At 34.2% G+C, this 22,493-nt stretch overlaps 1 protein-coding gene across 3 annotated transcripts in view; it reads right to left on the reverse strand.

Annotated features, from left to right (window-relative positions):
* Window positions 1-22,493, reverse strand: part of SSBP2 (single stranded DNA binding protein 2) — a 316,598-nt gene that overhangs the window by 36,253 nt on the left and 257,852 nt on the right. For 2 of the 3 annotated variants that reach the window (XM_042942559.1, XM_042942541.1), the window contains 3 exons: window positions 22,322-22,392; window positions 15,596-15,687; window positions 9,378-9,426 (listed from right to left, as the gene is read on the reverse strand). In XM_042942559.1, coding sequence (XP_042798493.1) covers window positions 9,378-9,426; window positions 15,596-15,687; window positions 22,322-22,392 — 212 coding nt within the window. The remainder of the gene's footprint in view (window positions 1-9,377; window positions 9,427-15,595; window positions 15,688-22,321; window positions 22,393-22,493) is intronic. The other variant, XM_042942550.1, reaches the window with a different exon arrangement.

Raw genomic sequence — 22,493 nt, forward strand, 5'->3', positions numbered from 1 at the left:
TTAATTTATATCCAAGTTAGTTAGCACATGGTGCAACAATGATTTCAGGAGTAGATTCCTTAATGCCCCTTACCCATTTAGACCAACCCCCGCTCCCGCAACCCCTCCAGTAACCCTCTGTTTGTTCTCTATATTTAAGAGGCTCTTATGTTTTATCCCCCTCCCTGTTTTTATGTTATTTTTGCTGCCCTTCTCTTACGTTCATCTGTTTTGTATCTTAAATTCCTCATGTAAGTGAAGTCATATATTTGTCTTTCTCTAATTTTGCTTAGTGTAACTTAGAATAAGTTCCATCCACGTAGTTGCAAATGGCAAGATTTCATTGAATATATATACCACTTCTTCTTTATCCATTCACCCGTCGATGGACATTTGGGCTCTTTCCATACTTTGGCTATTGTCGATAGCATTGCTATAAACATTGGGGTGCATGTGCCCCTTCAAAACAGCATACCTGTATCCCTTGGATAAATACCTAGTAGTGCAATTGCTGGGTCAAAGAGTAGTTCTATTTTTAATTTTTTGAGGAACCTCCATACTGTTTTCCAGAGTAGCTGCAATGGTTTGCATTCCCACCAGCAGTGCAAAAGAGATCCTCTCTCTCTGCATCCTCGCCAACATCTCTCGTTGCTTGAGTTGTTAATGATAGCCATTCTGATAGGTGTGAGATGTTATCTCATTGTGGTTTTGATTTGTATTTCCCTGATAATGAGTGATGTTGAGCATTTTTTCATATGTCTGTTCGCCATCTGGATGTCTTCTTTGGAGAAGTGTCTATTCATGTCTTTTGCCCATTTCTTCCCTGGATTATTTGTAAGCTACCAATGATTTAACAATTAACTCAAAAAATTCCTGAATACTTAACAAGTGACTTTCATGAGCTGGCTGTCATGGTGATTATAACATGGTGAGTTGGTAGTCTGCCCTTGTGTCATATGTTAAAGCTATCAAATTCTTACTATACCTTTATCTTCAACTCAACACTCCAAACTTATAGATTAAAATTTTCATCCAGTCATCCACGTAGAAAAAAAGATAATCTTTCTATTTGCTTCCAAAGCTAGCCCCATCTCATCCTCCTAACACCTTGCTCCTTTTATAGTTTTAAAATTCTCCTTCTTCATGGTTCCTTCAAACACAGTTAAATATAATAAACATTTAAAAATACTTAAAAAAATTGTTACTTCATGTAGTTCAATTTTTTTCCATGTTTGTCCTGACAAAGTCTTTAATTTTGGCTTATAGTCACTATTTCTACTTCATATTTTTTGATGCCCTCATTAAAAGAAAAAGATCATTTGGACTGCTACTCCTGGTAGCACTTTACTGAACATACACTCTTGAAAGTTACTAGTAGCATCTGACAGTCTAGTGTGAGTGACATAAAATATGACAATATAGGTAGAAGAATTATGTGGGTACAGAAGACATATTTGAGCTGGATAGCTGACTTATAGAGAATAGATTATCACCAGAAAGACAAAGAGAAGGATCGAAAGAAGGAAAGAAAGAAAGAAAGAAAGAAAGAAAGAAAGACAAAATATAAAAGTACATAGATTATTAGGGAAATGGCATATAATTCTACCCAGCTGCTATAATGTGATACTTATAGGAAACTGAAATAAATGATAAGCATATATGGTCAGACTGTTGAATTTATACTGTATGAAACAGGAAGTCACAGGTTTTAGAGAGATATATTCCAATTTATATTTTAGTAAGACAACCCTAGAGGTATCACAGAATACAAATACAAGTTAAGAGTCTACTGCAAAAGGTCTAGGCAAGAGATGATAGAGTGTTCTAGGAAGCACTGATTAGGGTAAGTAGGAGTAAGAAAGTTTGAAAGACTTCACAAATGTACTTGGCAGGGCATAGTGACAAACTAGGTGTGGTGGACAAGGGAAGGCAAAAGTTAAGGTTTCCAACTTGGTGAGTGGGTGAATGATGGTGCCACTAATTCATGTGTAGGGAATTCAGGAAGGGGGGCAAGTTTGGGGAAATATCTGACATGTTGAATTTTAAAGCACTAGTGCACAGTGAAGTAGACCGATCAACAGATTTTTAGAAATACAGATCAAGAATTTACTAGAGATTAGAACTAGAGATAAAGCTCCAATTGAATACATTTCCATTCTGTGCTGGACATAACAGTTGATCTAGGATTCTATTATATTTAGTGATAGATTTAATATTCCAAAAACAAAGCTCACCATCTACCCTCTAAACTTCCTTCTCTTGTATTTCTAGCTGAGTTTGTGTTTTCCCATTCTCCCTGATGCCTGAATTCAAAGACTTGAAATCACCTTCAGCTTTTTCTCTTTATTCCCAAATTCAAGGTCATCAGGTGTTTTTTATTCTATGTGTGAAACGCATCCTCATTATTCCTTTGATCACCACTCTACCTCAGGGTCTGATAACATTTTATAAAGCCCATTACTATTATCTCCTAACTTCATTTCCCTATTTTTCATCCATTTTATAAACTATCTTCCTAAAACATAGCTCCCTCCCATATAGGTGATAAATTTCAGATTTCTCCATTCCAAAGCCCTGTACACACCAGGGCTCCCTTTTTCTCCTTTCAGTTTTGTCACCTTCTATGCCTTCCCAAACAATCTTTCTCCCTATCAGCTAATGGTCTAATAATTTTTCCTCAAACATTTTTGGTATTTCCTCTTTTAGTTTTCTACAAAATTTTCTCTACCTCTAGTGTCCAAATTCTTCCAATCTAATTAATCACCTCCTTCCCCTCTCTAGACTCCATACAAAATATCCATTAACATGAATTGAAAGATGAAATGCAGATGTAGAAGATAAGATCAGAGAGCTAAAGATCAGAATCACAGAATTAGAAGAATCCTTTAGACAGATAATTCAAGAGATTGATAATTCAAGAGCTGTGACTGATAATTCAGATATTCTGAAATATTCTGACTCTTAATATCCATGACAGTGGTGTGGGAGCAGGGGAAGAGCAAAGTAGCTAGAGATTTGGAGTTGTTTGTTTGTTTTTAATTTTGGAGAGAGAGAGAGAGAGAGCACAAGCAGGGGTGGGGAACAAGGAGAGAGAGAATCTCACACAGGCTCCACACTGCATGTGGGGCCTGATGCTGGCTCAGTCTCACAAACCATGGGATCATGACTTGTGCTGAAATCAAGAGTTTGATGCTCAATGGACTGAGCCACCCAGGTGTCCCTGGGTTTTTGTTTGTTTGTTTGTTTGTTTGTTTTTAATGATTAGCAACATTTTTGTTAAGTAACTTTCTTCAACTGTGAAGTTTAAAACTACCTTAGAAGAACTGGTTTACTAGAAACCAGAGAGGATAACATTAAGACATTATCTGTGCCACTGTAAAGTTGAAAATATTCTATTATTCTTTAGTGCTTTTTAAGAAATTTATTTTAAAGTTTATTTATTTTGAGATGAGAGAGAGAGAGAGAGAGAGAGAGAGAGAGAGAGAGAGAGAATGCACATGCATCAAGTGGAGAGGGGCAGAGGGAGAGGGAGAGAGAGAATCCAGAGTGGGCTCCATGCAGTCAGCACAGAGCTCGAGGTAGGTCTCAATCCCAAGAACCATGAGATCATGACCTGAGCTGAAATCAAGAGTCAGACACTTAACCGACTGAGCCACCCAGGTGCCCCTAATTTATTTTAGACAGAGAGAGAGAGAGAGAGAGAGAGAGAGTATGAGCAGGGCAGAGGACCGGAGGGAGAGAGAGAAACTGAAGGCTCCATGCTCAGCACAGAGCCCAATGTGGGGCTTAATCCCATGACCCTGGGATCATGACCTAAGCTGAAATCAAGAGTTGGACACTCAGCCAACTGTGTCACCCAAGAGCCCCTTTAGTGCTTTGAAAAAAAAAAAAAAAAAAGAGCATACATTTGTTTAGAGCAGAGCCTTCTGGAGTAAGATATTTGTATTTCCCTTGGGTTTAATCACTATGATAGATTGTCATTTTTTTCCCTTCAAGGGGTTTCTTCTTTCTTTTTCCTGTCACATTAACACAGTTGATTACTACAATGCTATACTGAACATTTGTTTTGCCTATATCCTCTTTTGCTGACAACTCCTTGAATTTTCTTTGGTGAACCATACTCTTATTTTTCGATGTGGTTTGGGTGGGGCTCGGGGAGTGGATGTGTCTGACCTTGACCTAGCTGAAAGAGCACTGTACCCTCAGGTTATAATTCATGAATGAGCATATGACCCAAGCTACACAAATCTAGTTTGGCTGGTTATTCCCAATACCTCTATTTACCTGATAAAGAGTTGTGCTTTTTTGTACTCAACTGAGAGCTCTGAGGATATAAGTCTGGAGCTCCACACAGCCTTCTTGTCACGGCGAGGAAAACAAAGGCAAATGATAGAGACCAGGTGCTGATGGCATGATCTGGACCCTTGGAATCAAATGTGCCCCCAAATAAATTTATATCTGTACTTTTTAGATACATAATCCTGTGATATGCTCTCAATATGAGCCTACTTTGGTTGTTTTTCTGTACCTTATAACTAAAAGTCTCTCCAGACAAAGATAATTAAGATATTTTCAATAAAAGTGCTTGCTACTTAATGATTAGAATGTGGTACATAGCCTAACTCAAGTGCACAGCTCTTGTGTATATATAAAAAAGGAAAATATAAAAAAGGAAAAAGTATATATATTGTGTATATATAAAAAAGGAAAATTCATTGGTGGATTTGTAAGTAAGCTTCCAAATAAGAATCTGAGCCTAATACTGTAATGCTCAGGTCAAAGGAAGTTAAAAGTGAAAATCATACTTCTATTCTGAATTAAAAACATGAATTTTCCTTAAAAATTTTTTTGTACTGTCATGTAAAAGGGTACAAAAAACATTTTTGATTAAAATACTTTTATAACAGAAAACTGTGGATTTATAAAGATTAAGCAAATAAATGAATATACTGTACATAATGGTAGACATATTTCTTACTTTCAAAGAAGTAAAAAAGCAGAAAGTCTACAATATATCCTGTTGTGTTGTATTGAAATTGAAGCAATAGTGTGTACTAATGGTTTTAGTACATATAGATAGATACAGAAAGATATACATGTGTATGGGAATGTGTATGAACATCCATCTGTATCTTAGTTATTTCTGTGGGGAGGCTCTTGAATCTGTATCACTCTGATGGGTTCTAAATACCACTCTCCATTTAAAGGAACCATGGCTCCTTAAAGAAATGGCTGTTTCAGAGCCAACACTGGGAAAATACAAGAGGAGTTTCAAAATGCTCAAATAATGGAAACATGTCAAAAGGACACATGATCCAGCTTGAAGGGGTTCCTATTGGCTAAATCTGGAGTGACTTTAGCATCAAAAACCTACTGAATAAAATGAGTCCACAGACATATTTGATATACAGTGAATGAATAAATGAATGAATGAAGAAAGAAAAACTCTGTAGTAGAGTCAATTAATAAATGAAGAAGGAAAGACAGAAAACAGCCATTTGGCAACCAACATAGCAAAAAAACACTTGGGGCAAGAATCACCAATGGATGCCAAAAGTAGTGGATGAAAGTATGAGGAAGAAGAGGATATTTATTTACTGTAGTTTCAAAGTATATCTCCACAAATTAATAATTACAAAAGGAAAAACAGTAATTTTATAGTAGAGAAACCTGACAAGCACCACCCTTCACTAAGTGACCAAAGTTAACAGTAAAAGCAATGGGACAAATCTCTATCACATGCTTCCTGAAATGATGCACTGAGAAAATCACAACATTCCTTCTGTAGTATTCCTACCAAATATGTATTACCTGGATCTAATCATGAGGAAACATGAGATAAAACCAAATTATGGCATATTCTACAATATAACTGATTTGCATTAAACACAACTGCAAGGTTAAGAAAAAGATAAGTTGAGGAACTGTCCTAGATTAAAGACAAAAAGTCCTGACAGTTAAATGTAACAAGTGAACTGGGATTTTCTTTTGTTATGAAACACATTATTGGGACAATTGGGGAAATGTGAGTGAGGTTTGCAGATTAGAGAACAGCATTACATTAATGTATACTTTCTAATTTTGATCTTAACTGTAGTTATGAAAAGTAATGTATTTGTTTTTAGTAAACATGCACTGACATATTTAGGGATAAAAGGTCATCATGTCAGCAACTCAAATACAGCTCAAATGATTCAGAAAAAAATATGTACATGCAGAGAGAGGAAATCATAGAGCAAAAGTGGTATAACTTGGGAATCTGGATGAAGCCTGTATGGAAGTTCCTTTTATTATTCTTGTAGCTTTTCTATAAACCTAAGGTTACTTTGATATAAACATTTAAAATGGAAAAAAAGCATATAAGATCAAACAAATATAAGACATATTTGAAAACAGCAAAAAACAAAACAATTAACCACTTTAATATGCAACCCTGAAGAGTCAGAGACTTATTGTATTGATAACAAACAAAAAGTATTTGTAATTACACACATGGTCAAGAAGTCTAAGGAACTTGGAAATCAAAACAGTATAGGTAAGTTGTCACTAGAATATAATCGATAGCATTTAGGGAGAAAAAATCCCTCTTAAACTGTTTTTGCTGTGTTTCATTTAAGCCTTATGTTTTTCCCAGAAAAGTCATCAGTTTTTTACGATTTTTTTTCTTGTTCTCATAATAAATCATTTCTCAGAGGAACACTTTGCCTTTCTGTATTCAGGATGATGACCCCCTTTCCGTTTCTGAAAAGAAAGCTTTGGGCCCTCCCTACTTTTTTTCCCCATTCACTTTTTTTTAAATGTTTACTTATTTTTGAGAGAGAGAGAGAGAGAGAGAAAGAGAGAGACAGAGAGACAGAGCATGAGTGGGGGAGGGGCAGGGAGAGAGTGAGACACAGAATCAGAAGCTGGCTCCAGGTTCTGAGCTCTTAGCACAGAGCCTGACTCAGGGCTCAAACTCATAAACCACGAGATTGTGACCTGAGCTGAAATTGGACACTTAACCGACGGAGCCATCCAAGCGCCCCTCCCTATTCACATTTCTTTCAGTGAGGGGGAGATGTATCCACACGTGATATATATTAACACAAGGGATTATTTTCAACTCTATTTCTCGCATGTATGCTAGTCAAATGCCCATTTCATACTGACTATAAGGATGGTAGTTTGATATGCATACCTCCTACCCTAGTGTTTCTCAGGGTCTAAAGTAATGCAGACCTGCTGACCCAATATAGTATGTTCTCCTATCCACAGTGCTTCACTCCATGAAATTCTGAAGAGGTGGAGTGCATCAAAACTAAACATGAGCAGAATGCAGAAGTCTCTCCTCATCTCTGCCTCTATCCAATACTCTTACTTGGATAATATACCTGTTTGGTACAATGCACCATCTTCAATATCAAATCCTGCTCACCTTCCCAAGTAATTTTTGGAGGACAGAGTCTCCAGATGAGTGTGTAAAAGGAGGTAATACTGGAGGAAGGCTGTGGCGGGTGTGAATTACACATGGCTGTCTGCAAGGGGCAGTAGAGGGATAACTGATAGAGCTGACAGTGAGGAAGGAGAGAAGAGTCTTCTTGCTTCTAGGTGGGAAGGCTCACATAGTTAAGGTGTGCCATTAATTGTGTTTTTTAATCCAGTTTCGACAGAAATGCAGATTCTGAATAGAAAGTCTTTCCAGATTCTGGCAATAGGAAGAGTCAGTTTTCAGTATTACAAAAAATTGTTTTTTCCTGTACCTTTATGGGTATTTTAACAGGGAGTTGAAAGAACTGTATGTTGAGCTGCTAGCCAGTTGCCATCTTAAAGTGAAATCTTAAATGAATTTGAAAGGCATGTAGCAAGAAGCAAATAGAAATGTAAACTCTCCAAAAGGATATAAGCAAACTAAAAGAATTTTGGAAGAGGAAAGAATTCACATTCACATTATAACATAATCTGGATAAAAAGTATTTTAGAAAGATTTGCTAAACGGCGCCTGGGTGGCTCAGTAGACTGGAAGACCGACTCTTGATTTTGGCCTGGGTCATGATGTCAATCACGGTCATGTGATTGAGTCCCGCGTCACGCTCCGTATTGAGCATGGAGCCTGCTTGGGATTCTCTCTCTCTTTCTCTCTCGCGCTCTCTCTCTCTCTCTCTCTCCCTCTCTCTGCCCCTCCCCTGCTCACACTCACTTTCTCAAATATTTTTAAAAATTTCAATTAAAAAAAAAAAGAAAGATTGGTTAAGATTAAATAGTACACTGAAGATCCAAATGTAAGCAAGATTATCACTCTCTCCACTCCAAATTCTATTTCAATTAGCTATTAAAACTAAGAGACAGGAAGATAACATAAATTATTTTTTTCTCTAAAAATATGATAATTGCTTACTTGAGGAGAAAGTGATTCAGCTTTAGAACAGCTATAAGTTTAGGGTAATTATTTCTATACCACTTATACCTCACTTCAAATTTTCTTGAAATTTAAATTAACCTTAAACAGTGGATCAGTTTCATGTTTATTTAGCATTAAGGTCATTGCTAGTCAATGGGCGTACCTCTGTGCATATTAGCAAAAGGCATCCTTGCTGGGTCAGATACTCATAGACTTTACAAGTGGAGCACAATCTGTATTTTAGTACCCTACCAACTTCCTTGAGTCAGGAACCTTTGTGCAGTGCACACACTACACAAAGGTACACTGCAGAACTCTCTCTATACTGAAGAAACTCAAGGGTTCAAAGTCAAGAAGGGAAAACATTACCAGGATCATTAAATTAAATCATATTAATTTTAAGACTGAAAGCTTAATTTTCATATTATGCATATATTCATGTGTTATTATTAAGAGAGAAAAATATTTGTGCAGTTAAACCACTATCACAAAACATGTAAGGAAAATTCACAGCATGTCATATACACAGATAGATGTGTAGGAACACCAATTCAGCCAATAGGGACAGGGCAAATGCGTACTTGCCTCCAGGAATAGTGAGAGAGCAAACCTAGGTGTAACTAGTATAATAAATACAATCATGATAACTCTGATAGAGATTGAGGTTATCTGGCAACTTAGTGATTACCATAATTATTTTAGAAGATCAAATCATTTTATGATAAATATATATTATAATAAATATAGGCTACTGTGGTATACCCAAATCACATTTTCTGTTTTAATTTTGAAGTCTGTTTATCCATATAGAATGCATGTTTACATTAGACTGTGAAGTAAAAAACTTCATCATTTCAAAAATTATACATATTTTAAAAATACATATGCAAAATATATTTTTTCAATGATTACTTTTTTTAAAAAAGTTAATATAACCAATTGCAGGTCTTTCAAAGGCAACAGGATTTTTGTTGTTCAATGCTAGAAAGTGCAAAGAAAATTAAAATATATATATACTCACTGAATTGGCATTTGTTGGGTTTGGCCAAGGTCTACCACCACCTGGACCCCTATAAGACAATATGATCAATGAAATTTTAACTTATGTTTTGAATGTTTCACAATAAGCAATAACAAATCATAAAATATAACATTTACAATTTAGTTACCATGCAGTTCTAGGTTGGCACTGAAATTACTCTGGATTTTCACAAATTTTTTATTTCTTAAATCAGAAATTTTGATCATTTCACAATATAGTTTTCTTCCCAAATCAAACTACTTTGTGTCGGTCCAATTTTATTTTAAGTTCAGTTATTGTAATAACCACTAAAAGTGATAATCACTTGTAACAGTAAAAACATGGGTAAAAATTACTAATTATGAAATAAATATAAAGTATAATCCTATGACACAAAGATAACTGCCACCTGTATATCATTAAAAATTAAAGTGAAATTATTTTTAAAATATCAATATCTATAAAATGATTGCTTTTACTAAACTACAAATATATATATGTACATAAAAGATGACTAAATTTGACTTCTTTTAAAACACACATAGACTATCAGATTACTTTATACATGTATTAATCTATCAGTGCCACTGATAATTTACATTTATTTATTTATTTATTTATTTATTTATTTATTTATTTATTTAAAGTAGGCTTCACACTTAGTGCAGAGCCCAATGCAAGGCTTGAACTCATGACCTTGAGATCAAGCCCTGAGCTGAGATCAACAGTCAGACACTTAACTGACTGAGCCACCCAGGTGCCCAGACACCTTTCTTTTTAAAAAAGGGATCACTTTTTTTGTTTTCATAATTGTAGGTCAAGACAGTGGCCTGAGTAAATCTTGAGATAAACAGGAAATAATCTAATCCAATGTACGTCAGTATATTACTTCACTTTAGGGTGATTGATAAGGTTTTGTATTCTAGAGCTTAAAAGGACATGAATCTTTTAAAACAAAATTAAGTGAAAAAGTCTCTTGTACTCATGCTTCAGTATTAAGTATACCTAAATAAATACTGCTTGATAAAAAGTAGACTACTGTTAGCAGGTCCTCTGTAATTAGGGTCACTCAAGATTCCCTTTTCCTTCTAACTGCAGCAAAAAGGCAGAGGAAATTTTTAATTAAAAAAAAAAACAACAAAAAAACATGTTTCCTGATTCTTATTGCAGAGACCTTAACCCTGAAATTCTCATATGTTAGAAGCTGTCCAAGTTAGCTATATTACCCATGCTAGCTTGGACTATTTAGAATTGTTTTTCATTTTGTTTGGAATTCCCCAGGGATGTAAACAGCACGGAAGTACATGAAAATTCTTTCCCTGGGCTCTATTAGGGTACCCAAATACAATTTTCTCCTATTCTGCTTGAGGAGTAAAGGAGAAAATGAGATGCCAGAGAGGAGTTGGTCAAAGTATTGTGCACAGGGAGAAGGTTAGGGGCATGTATTTGTACTGTCTCTGGAACCTGTTGCCTCATTAAGATAGGGTTGATGATGATGATTTTACACTTAATTATAGGAACACTTTAGAAAGATGATCTTACATACAGGATTCAATGTCCTAATGAACAGAAAGTGAGGTAAAACATATGGTATGTATTTACCAAGTGAAACATTTTATTTGTTTGATGTTAATCCACATAATTTGTGTGATGTTAAATAAAACATAGTAAAGAAATTGGGAAATATTTATCTTAAAACAGCATAAAAAATATGCTATATCCAGGGGTGCCTGGGTGGCTGAGTTGGTTGAGTATCATACTCTTGATTTCGGCTTGGTCATGATCCCAGGGTCATGGAATCGAGCCCCACATCAGGCTCTGTGCTGCGAATGGAGCCTTCTTGGGATTCTCTCTCTCTCTCTCTCTCTCTCTCTCTCTCTCTCTTTCTCTCTTTCTCTCTCTCTCTCTCTCTCTCTCCCCCTTTCTCCCTCTCCCCCACCTTCATGCTTTCTATCTAAAAAAAATGCTATATACAAATCATGGCAAAAATTTGTATACAATGATGTTAAGTTGATAATGATCTCATAATTTTAAAAATAGGACTGTATAAGATTAAATATCATATTTATTTATCATTTAAAAAATTATTTAATGTTAAATTAACATGCTAAATTAAATGTTAAATAACTAAACATTTTACTTAAATAACAGCATTAAATTAAATGTTAAATATTACATTATCAATAACAATACCTTTTACACATTTCAGTTATTTGACAAATACTAATCTAGTCTCAGCACACTATGTATTTCATATCACATAGGATTTTATTTTTTTCTAAGTGTTTATATATTTATTTTGAGAGACAAAGAGCCCATCTGAGAGAGCATGAGCAGGGGAGAGGCAGATAGAGAGGGAGAGAGAGAATCCCAACCAGGCTCCAAGCTGCCAGAACAGAGCCTGGCATGGGGCTCTATCTCAAGAACCATAAGATCATGACCTAAGCTGAAATCAAGAGTCAGGCACTTAACCGACTGAGTCAGCCAGGTGCCCCCATTGCATTTTAACATGATAGGTTAAGTATTAATAATTCACATGGAGGGGGCCCATGGGTGGTTCTGTTAGTTGAGCAACTGACTTCGGTTCAGGTCATGATCTCACAGTTTGTGAGCTCGAGTCTCACACTGGGGTCTCTGCTGTCAGCACAGAGTCTGCTTCAGATCTTCTGTCCCCCTGTCTTTCTGCCCCTACCCAGCTCATGTTCTCTCTCACTCTCAAAAATAAATAAACATTAAAAAAAAACTAAAAACAAAAATTCACGTGGATAAGCCAAATTTCTCCCAACACTGCCGTTGTGATTGAAAACAAAGTTTCACAAATAGTGCTAAATAAAATGGGGGTTATATTAGCGAGAAGTTCTATTAGAACAACCACATAAGCTCAGTAATACCCACTCCTTTTGAGGACCATCAGTATTATCAAGAAAGTAATTTACACACTATAATACAGGAGTTATTTTGAGTGGAGATTTCTATATAGGTATAGTCTGAAGTAGAATCAGGGTAGCCTCATTTAAAAAACAAAGAGAAAAATGTAATTTAAAAGAAGCATGTATTTTTTGGTAAGCGTATACGGAATTGATAAAATAAAAGCAACTATGATTACTGTAGAGAAAAATCCCCTTTTTTGCTGTACAGTCATTTTATTTCAAGACAATAACTACGGAAAATTTATCATTCTATAGGATAACAAGAAGGTCTAGATCCTTTGAAATTCTTTGTCCTCTTAGTTTTACAAAATACCAACGTATACAAAGTTGAATTAGAAATGCTATAATGCTGAATCCTAAACTCCCTGGAAATTTATAAAAATGTGGTTAATTTAGAAATAGTTTCTTTTAAAAAACTTATCCATAATGCACTTGAAAACATTTACATTGTGGCTGTAGTTTGTAAATTCTACTTTAAAGTACTGAAATTGATATTAGGCTTTTATTTGTAAAAATACAATAGTAGTTAGAGAAACATTAAAAGTATACTCTTTAATTTTAGATGATACTATAAATAACTTGAGTTCAGAGCACTGAAATATAAAAATTATGTCAGAATAACTATGTTCTATGGAGACAACCAATAATTGTAAAAATAAAACTACCAAAATTTTGTTCCAAATAGTTTGCCAGTTGGTATACAGTATTTAATTACTTTTGTGAGCACAGTTGGGTATTATTTTTCACTGTCATTATATTTTCATGGCAAACAAGAAAAAGTGATAAGCTAAAGAAAACTCATCCAGATATGATTCGCCGGCAGGTCTCACCTGACTCCAACATGCAAATAACTAAGACTGTTAAAAACATAGCTTAAAGTAACACTATTCTAATGCCTTTACCCTTAATTTTTAAATTACCCAACATGTAAAAAAGTGACGCGAAGAAAGCCACAAATGCTAGTTAGAAATACTTATTTGCCAAAACATGAATTTAGTATATGTTTTAAAGATACTAAATTATGAAGTGAATTTCAAAAAAGTTTACTCTATTGAGTATAATGGAGATAATACATTTTATTTTTTTATGTCTCTTTAAATTCACTTTTGCTTTGTTGGGGCCAATATCAACACATGAATTATTCTCTCTGTTTGGATCTTACATACTTCAGAACTTCCTTATTAAAAGGAAATATTTACATTTTCATTTTCTTTAAGAATATACTAATTTATAGAAAACTGAAAATTATATAAGACCACAAATAAATCAATAGTAAGAAATAATAGAAATCTGAGTCTGTTAAGGCTCAGTTACTTTAAAAAACAGAAATTATACGAATAATACAATATTAGGTAATAAAAATATTTTAAATGATCTGAGTGTATTTAAGTGAGGAACCCAAATGCAAATGTCAGCAAAAATAATATTAAAAATTCCAACCATATTTTTAGTGTCCATAGTCTAGGGAATTTAATGTACCCATATGCGTTTATTTAAGTGTATGTGAGAAAAGAACCAGACAGTTTTAAGCAGCTGAGTTTCTTAATGGTCACATAAAAATAACTTTTTTCTTTATATTAACAAAAACAGGTTGATCTAAAGTTGACCACATGGCTAATTATAATGAAGTGTAGTACACAAAATGACATTAGGTACAATCTTACCATTTAATGCTAATTTTTAACTGATCATAATATTCAAAATGTATACTCCTTACATCTATACATAGTATTTAAAATTATATTGCCTAAAAGCTATTGCATTTTAAAGTCAGAATCTCAGGTAGGTAAATTTTATATACATCTAAATCCTATTGGTAAGAGTTGCAGCTTTTGATTTAAGCATAAAATATCACTCCTTTTTGTAACAACCATTAATAAAGGCTAAGCCTTTGAGAGATTTAAGAAAAGTCAGACTTCATGTCTACCCATTTTTACTTTAAAAGTAAAAAGACGTGATAGGAAAATTTGACCTACTTTTTTCCCCTTGTTCTGTTAGTTTTGAGTCTGGCTGGTAGCCACTTATTAACCTATTTTCTATTTTAGGCAAAATTGCTTTCCATGAAAATGGTTTCAGAAACTTAAAAAATCCCTATCTATATCAAAGGAACTTGTCTCATTATATCTTCAATGCCATTAAATGATGGCAGAGCTGTCTAATTTGATATGTAAGTAACCAAAGGACTAATGGGAAAATATATTAGAGGAAACTACCCACAACCCTATATGGAAAGGTTTCATTATTTCTGGTAAGCTTTCTTTAGGCCACATCATAGAATTGACCCTTTAGTGAATTAATGAAAGTCACAAACACCTGGTGTAAATGGAACTTTGAGGGCAAGTTAGATATTGAAAAATAAGTTAAAATTCCTTAATAGATGGTGTTATTTGGTGTAATAGAAACAACCATGCTCTTTGGGCTTGAAAGGACTTTTCAGTAAAAAACAAACCAAAATACTGTTAGTTTACTCCTTATCTGCACATCTTAATTTTCAAACAAAAATTCACCCTATCAGGGCTCCTGGGTAGCTCAGTTGGTTAAGTGTCTGATTCTTGATGTTGGTTCACATCATGGTCTCACGGTTCGTGGGACTGAGCTGTGAGTTGGGCTCTGCGCTGATGGTGCAAAGCCTACTTGGGATTCTCTCTCCTCTCTCTTTGCCCCTTGCCTGCTCTCTCTCTCTCTCTCTCTGTATCTCTCTCAAAAATAAATAAACTTAAAAAGAAAATTAAAAAAATGACCCTATAGTATGGAAAGTTTTTTTAATATAGAAGATAATACCAGAAAGAATGTTTCCTGGGTTAAGAGTGATCCCAACAAAGCAAAAGTAAAGACTCATATATAAGAATTAAGATCTTTTGGGAATCATTTCGTATCTGTTAAAATCAATTAAATCTGTTAAAATCTGTTAAATCAATTGTCTGCTTCTGTGGAGTGAAGTCCTGGTCCTCGTGTCCGCATCTCTTTACAGTTTTGTGTAGACTATCTGGAGGCTGTGTTTATACATAAAAGACTCATTTTTAATTAAATAAATGAACCATGAAAACCAGGCTAAAAGTTGGCATTTGGCATTTGAAAATGGAAAAAAAATTAAAGGTTGCAAGGGAAGGAAGAAAAAGGGAGTATGTTGTTGAAAATGAGGCAGACTTTTTACATGTTTAGTTCATTTACACCAGTTCCATTTTATACTACACAGAAATTGAGGAGCTGAAAGTGTGTTACAAATTAGTGTGACTTCAGAAGACAGAAAATAGAATACTAAACAGGATAATATGGCATTTTGCTTACATGTTCATTCCGGGCATTCCAGGGCCACCTAAAGCATTCAGTGGGGGTCTCATTGCACCTCCATAGTTCTGTAATGATAACCAAGGGTCAGACTACCACAAAACAAAAAAACAAAACCAAAGAGGAGGGGGGAAAGAAAGGAGAGCAGGTTAATGATTTCCCTACATCACTCCTGATTGGATAAGGCCTGTGCAATTCTTTCTCTGAAGGGTCCACTCTTGTACTATTGCTTCTATTTTAACAATTACTTTGCTCTGTGTCTTTTAAAAACTACATGACTATGTAAGATCATTGGGGCATGTTAAATGATTAAGGTACAACTGCAATTATAATATTCAACATATCTTTATTAAGGTCCTAATATCTGTATAGCAGTGAATGTTTACAAATAAAACATTTTATAAATCCAAAACTCTACTTTTGAAGAAAAGACTTAGTTAACATGTTTGAAATTGTCAGACCCAGAACAATTACATAAAATCTGAAGGAAAAAAAACAGACTGGTGAACCCAACAAGAAAGTTGAATGCAAACTATTTCTGCTTACAAAATAATACATCCTATAGAGAAATGCACTAATACAAACATGTACAACAATATATGAAAACTAAAGTATGTATACATGAATCATATCACTCAATAGGCTTCTGTCAATTTCTCTTATGTATATTCAAAGGAGAAAAACATTTTAATGTTTTAACATGCATATCATAGTAGCTTACTTTAGTTTCCATTAGGGCCAAAAGATTTATTTTAACATTCTTACATTAATATATTTTGACACTATCAACTGCTTTCATGCTTGGCTTTCTCACAGCACTTTATCTCCAACCTTTCTGACTACTCTTTTTCAATTTCCTTTTCTGGCTCCTTTTATTTTGCACTCTTTAAAAGTTGCTTTTCTCCAAGTTCTAGCCGTAGCATTCCTTTAAATAAATACACACTTATAGGTAATTTTATCTGGTACCATTAGTTCAACAATGATTTAGGAATCCCAAATGTGTTAAATTTTGTCATGATATCTCTCCTAAACTCCTGAAAACTCCTATATTGAACTTCATTTGGACTGTTTCTAACTGGATACCACTTCATGTTCAACATATCTAAAAGTAAACTCAATGTTCTCTTCTCACAACTGCATTCTTTCTACTGTTTCTTCAGTCAGTTCTGTGGCATCACCTGCTGTACAACAGTCTAGGCTAAGAACCTCTGGGAGCTCAATTATGTCTCTTCCTTTTATTTCAATTCCCGAATCCAGGCAGTTACCAAAGTGTATTGAATCCACCTGTGAAATAGTTCTTGAAATAGTGCTTTCCTTCATATCACTAATCTTTGTCATTTACTGAGACTAATGTACTGTCTTCATTGGTCTCTCTGACTTAGCCTTTCCCCTCTCCCAATTTATTCTTCATGCTGCCTCCAGAACTATGCTTCTAAGGGTGCCTGGGTGGTTCAGTCAGTTAAGCGGCCAACTTCAGCTCAGGTCATGATCTCGTGGTCTGTGAGTTCAAGCCCCGCGTCGGGCTCTGTACTGACAGCTCAGAGTCTGGAGCCTGCTTCAGATTCTGTGTCTCCCTCTCTCTGCCCAACCCGCCCCCCCACCTCCCACCTGCTCACATGCATGCGCTCTCTCTTTCTCTCAAAAATAAATAAACATTAAAAAACATTAAAACTCATTCCTATTTATGTCACTTAAGAGCCATGATGACCCACACTGCCTATCAAATGTTTATTCCTTAGCATGGCTCTATCATGGTATTTGCAGATCAGCCCTAGCCTGTATTTCCTGTATTCATTTCCTATTATCTTCACCTTCTTCCCCTACTCCCAACTATACCCTCCAGCCTACTGGATTTCTTGTAGTTCAGAAACACGCAATACACTTTTACACTCATGGTAACTCCTAGCATGGGCTTTTGTGTAGTAGGTACTAAGATGACAAGGAAATACTCAATGAGACTGTTAACTCCAGAGAGTAAACCACAGTGTATAAATGACCTAGTTACATGTTCTTCTCATTGTTTATTACCTTTTAATTTCAAGAAATCTTACTTAAACATCCCAATTGTAAGTGCTATGGGACAGAAAGGTTTCTATCCAGACTTGAGTCATTAGTTAAAATGATAGTCATTTCCCTTAACCTCTGGACCAAGCATGGCAGTGGCACCAGCAATATTAGCAAGAAGTCTGAGAAGAAAGTTAGCCATTGGAAATAAAATCTGGATGGTAAAGTATAATAGAAATGCTTCAAAAGAAAAGTATCCCTTCATTTTTGGTCTCAGAAGATCTATTTCATTTTATCAAGGGAAACATTAGTTTTCTTTATCGCTCTGGATATAGAAAGATATTGGTTTGAATGTCTGTTGCCACTGCCCCATTTCCTCTGCCCCTCTTTCTATATGTGTGATCATGGGCCAATACTTGTCCCAATTGTCCACTCAGCCTTAATTTCCTTATCATGTCTTCTAAAAGCTTGTTGGAAGACAAAACAAAATCATCTAAAACAGCTATCATAGTGCTCGGTACATTAAAAGCATGACACCACATGCTCAAACACTGTAGCTGCTCTTGCTTGTTGCCATTAATAAGGGACCAACTTAAATGAGCCCTCTTCTCATCAGCTTCTCTTGAGCCCTCAACTGTAACAGAATTATATGCTTGTTTGTGTAATGATTCCCTGACAGAGTATGCATATTTCTTTTCTAGATTTTTTTTCTACTATATGATAGTTTTTCTTTATGTATTTGTGTCTCCTAGTAAACAATAAGTACCTTGAAGGTAGAATCTGTTTTATTCATCTTGGTTTATCCAGTGCTCAAGTATCACAGGAAATGAGTAAGAAATTATCCAATACATAATTTGATAGATTTACAAAATATTTTCATTTTGTGAATAATCTGAAGCAAAAGAAAACAGGAAGATAAGAAAGAATAACAACTGGCTTTTCAAGTGGTATCAACAAAGGCAGAATGGTAAGAGCTAATTTAGAATCACTGAATTTTAAAGCGGATGGCAGCTATACAATTCCATCTGGTTTAATCTCTTTCCCAATGCAATGTTCCTGACAAAATGGCTGTTCAGATTCTGCTTGGAAAGTTTATAAAGAGTTTCTCCATGATTGGGTAGTTTACTTTCTAGAAAGTTCTTCCCTTTACTGAGCTGAATTCTACCTCCTATCTTAAATTTGAAAATAAAGAAAAAGTTAACTCTCTTTACATGACAACTTACTATGTATTCCCATCGCACTATTTCTCCACTCCAGCCAGGTATTTGATTTGGAAATCATGATATGTTCCTACCTGTATACAACTCATTTATCCTTCAGATTTCTGGAGGAACTAGAACTAACTATATAGTCTTGGCAAATTTTTCTGTTAGTCATATGGAACCTGGTGAGCATAAGAACACAGACAAGCTAAGTATATCTTATTACAAAAGCAAGTAGAAAAATGTCTTCAGATATGGTATTAAGATATTTTTCTTGATTAAATAGATAACTGTATATATTATCCCTGAACTTAAATTGAAAATAGGTAAAGTCAGGGTGGGGGGCGGGGGGGCGCCTGGGTGACTCAGTGGGTTAAGCATCTGACTTCGGCTCAGGTCATGATCTCACGGCTTGTGAGTTCAAGCCCCGCATCGGGCTGTGTGCTGACAGCTCGGAGCCTGGAGCCTGCTTCTGATTCTGTCTCCCTGTCTCTCTGCTCCTCCCCTGTTCATGCTCTGTCTCTCCCTCTATCTCAGAAATAAAAATAAAACACTAAAAAAATAAAAAAATTAAAAAAATAAAATAGGTAAAGGGGTGGGAAAAATATGTCAAGATTTAGAGCTGATGTTATTTCTTCATTCATGTGATAAACATTAAGCACATGTTTACTATAATGTAGGTGTGATCTGCCTAAATCAGCCTTATCTAAAAATCCTTAGATTATATATATTTCTTTGTTTTAGGAATTCAATTGTTCTAACAGATAACTACTGTCCTTCTCCATTATACTTGTCTTAAGCTCAAAATATTATGGAAATGAGATCTACAATAAAAAAAAAAGAGTTGTATTTTATGTTTGTGTAAAAGACTAGAAACAATATTACAGAGACTATTTTCATAATTCAACTAGAAAAAAGCAGATGCATTCTGTTCTTGGGTAGCATCTGTATGGTTAAATACCTGCTATGAGAATTGTTTTTCTCATTATCTTTCAAGAAACACAGATAACTTTTACAAACCTCATAGTTTATAATGCCTATGTTTCATATGTCAGGTGTTATAGATAAATATCTCAAAAGAATCCTTCATTCCAAATTATGTTACCTCACATTTTACCTATTCTGCCACTCATATTAATAGGATTCCTTTTCATTCAAGTAATGGCATGTATAAATAATTTCCTTTAACCATTGACACTCTGTATACTGTGATTTAAAGACGTTAATGTAGGTAGTTCTTGTTTCTGAAGTAAATTCAAAGCAAAACATTTTATCTACCTCAAACTATGAAGATATAAATAGCAAGGATATTAATCCAAATGGCAGAAATAAACTACTCTGATTTTGAAAATACAAAGAAAGAATTCACACTTACATGATAAACTTGGGTATTAAAACTCATCAATAAGAGATTACATACCAGAAATCTACTCATTTACTTTTTTATTATAATTTACTTATAACACAAAACACATAAACAGCTAGGTATTTATAAAACATAAAGACCAGTATGCTTTCTATTTCTGCATTTCCAAATGAGATCTAAGTGCGCATATAACTTAAGTAACCATTGTTTCATCTTTCAAACACTGCAAAACTGACCCTTAAATCAGACTCTAGTTTTTAGAAGTATTGAAAATACTGGTTTGGGAGGACAAAAGTTTAAAGAGCCGCTAGTTTAAAAATCAGTGAACTGAATGAAGAACGGTAACTAAATTACAGGCACCACATTTTTATGTATATTTAAAATGTATCTAGGGGCGCCTGGGTGGCTCAGTTGGTTTAGTGTCCGACTTCAGCTTAGGTCATGATCTCATGCTTCATGAGTTTGAGCCCCTTGTCAGGTTCTGTGCTGACAGTGCAGAGCCTGGAAACTGCTTCGGATTCTGTGTCTCCTTCTCTCTGTCCCTCGCCTACTTGTTCTCTATCTCTGTCTCTCTCTCAAAAATAAATAGACATTAAAAAAAATGTATCTATTATGAAATTTTGGGGAGAAAATCCTTCAATTTCTGTATAGTTAAACTGGCTTAGTTCATTAAAAACTAAAATATATATTGAGTCAATGAAATATCCTATAGATCTTATGAATTCTAATTGATATTAATAGCTTCTGATGGTTGATCACGTACATCATCAACCCTAACATGAATAGACATAGGGGAAAATGATTTAAATATCTAAATCAGTTTTATAAGATCTTAAGAAAATACTAGGAAATAAATGAGACTAAAATAATTTCTTTCTGAGGGTGTCAAAAATTTACATATTAGGTTTTATTTTTTTAATGAAATATAGTATCTTTGAAAATTTTGGTTATATGGTCTTTGTGTTTCAATACACTTATATATATATATATAATTATATATATATATATACATGTATATATATAACTGTGTGTATATATATATAATTGTATGTATATATGTGTATATATATATATATATACATATATATTTATACATATATATAATTGTATGTATATATATATATACATATGTGTGTGTGTGTATATATATATATACCTATATAATTATAATGTTGGTTGGAAACTCCTAGGTCTAACTCATATTATCTCAGTGTTAGATTCTTGATTTTCTGACTCCTTTGGGCACACAACAAAATATTAATTTTTAAAAAGTAGATACATAAAACAAGTTCCTAAAACTGTCACTTATAAAGCTATTCTTGGAAAGAATAAAGAAAATAAATTAATTCACTCTTTTAGCCAGTATTATGACATACTAACCTCTGACCCATCAGATAGAAATTTAAAATTCTGGATTTAGGGCTAGCTTCCTTGAAACATAACATTATAACATTAATTTCTACTTCATGCAGTTTTCCCAAGAGAGACAAAAGGATGTTTTACCAAAAATAACTGATATTCTATAACACCATATTTTAAAAAAATATATGTCACCAACAGGTAGGACAGATTCAAACTCATATTGTGTACTTCTGAGAAATTTTGATAGAGAAGAAGGCTAACATCTGATATACGCTGATAGGATTACGCTTGTTCACTAACACCCATTTTAATGTTTATTTCTAAATAGCTATTATGTTCATATCTATGAATATGAATCTAATAAATTGCCAATGGCATTCTTTAAGAGACTTCTAGAAATATATTTTATGCTGCTTATTCTATTTAATAGCTTAGCTCAATTGCATTTTATTTAACTTATATGCTTATCTTTTATAATAATTATTACAATATTTTTATATTTCCTCAGCATAGTTAACAAAAAGGTAATTAATATTTTTTATAATAATTACTTTATTGTATTTCTACATATTTTTTCAAATGTACTAAAGGCATATGTGATAGCACTCTTAAAATATGGTTTGTTGTCACATCATTTTGGACATGTCACAGATATTCTGTTCCTCAAGAACCTAATAATTATGTTATATCAAGCCTTTAATGCATATAGTAAAAGCCAGCAAATGATATAGTTTGTTTATAGAAGATGAAGGCAAAAAACTCAGCATCTAGCTTTTTGTGCTGATTATTTACCTGTGGTCCTAAGGGCACCATTCCTCTTGGAGGAGTCATTCTCTGCATTGGCCCACCCATATTTGGATGTCCTTTAAAAAAAAAAAAAAAGGTATGAAGATACTAGCAAAGTAATGAGCATGAGTGCTAAACCAGGAGCCAGTAGCCTCCTCTCTGCTTGACATTAAATCTT

Source organism: Panthera leo, chromosome A1, assembly GCF_018350215.1.
Source record: "Panthera leo isolate Ple1 chromosome A1, P.leo_Ple1_pat1.1, whole genome shotgun sequence".
Lineage (NCBI taxonomy): Eukaryota > Metazoa > Chordata > Mammalia > Carnivora > Felidae > Panthera > Panthera leo.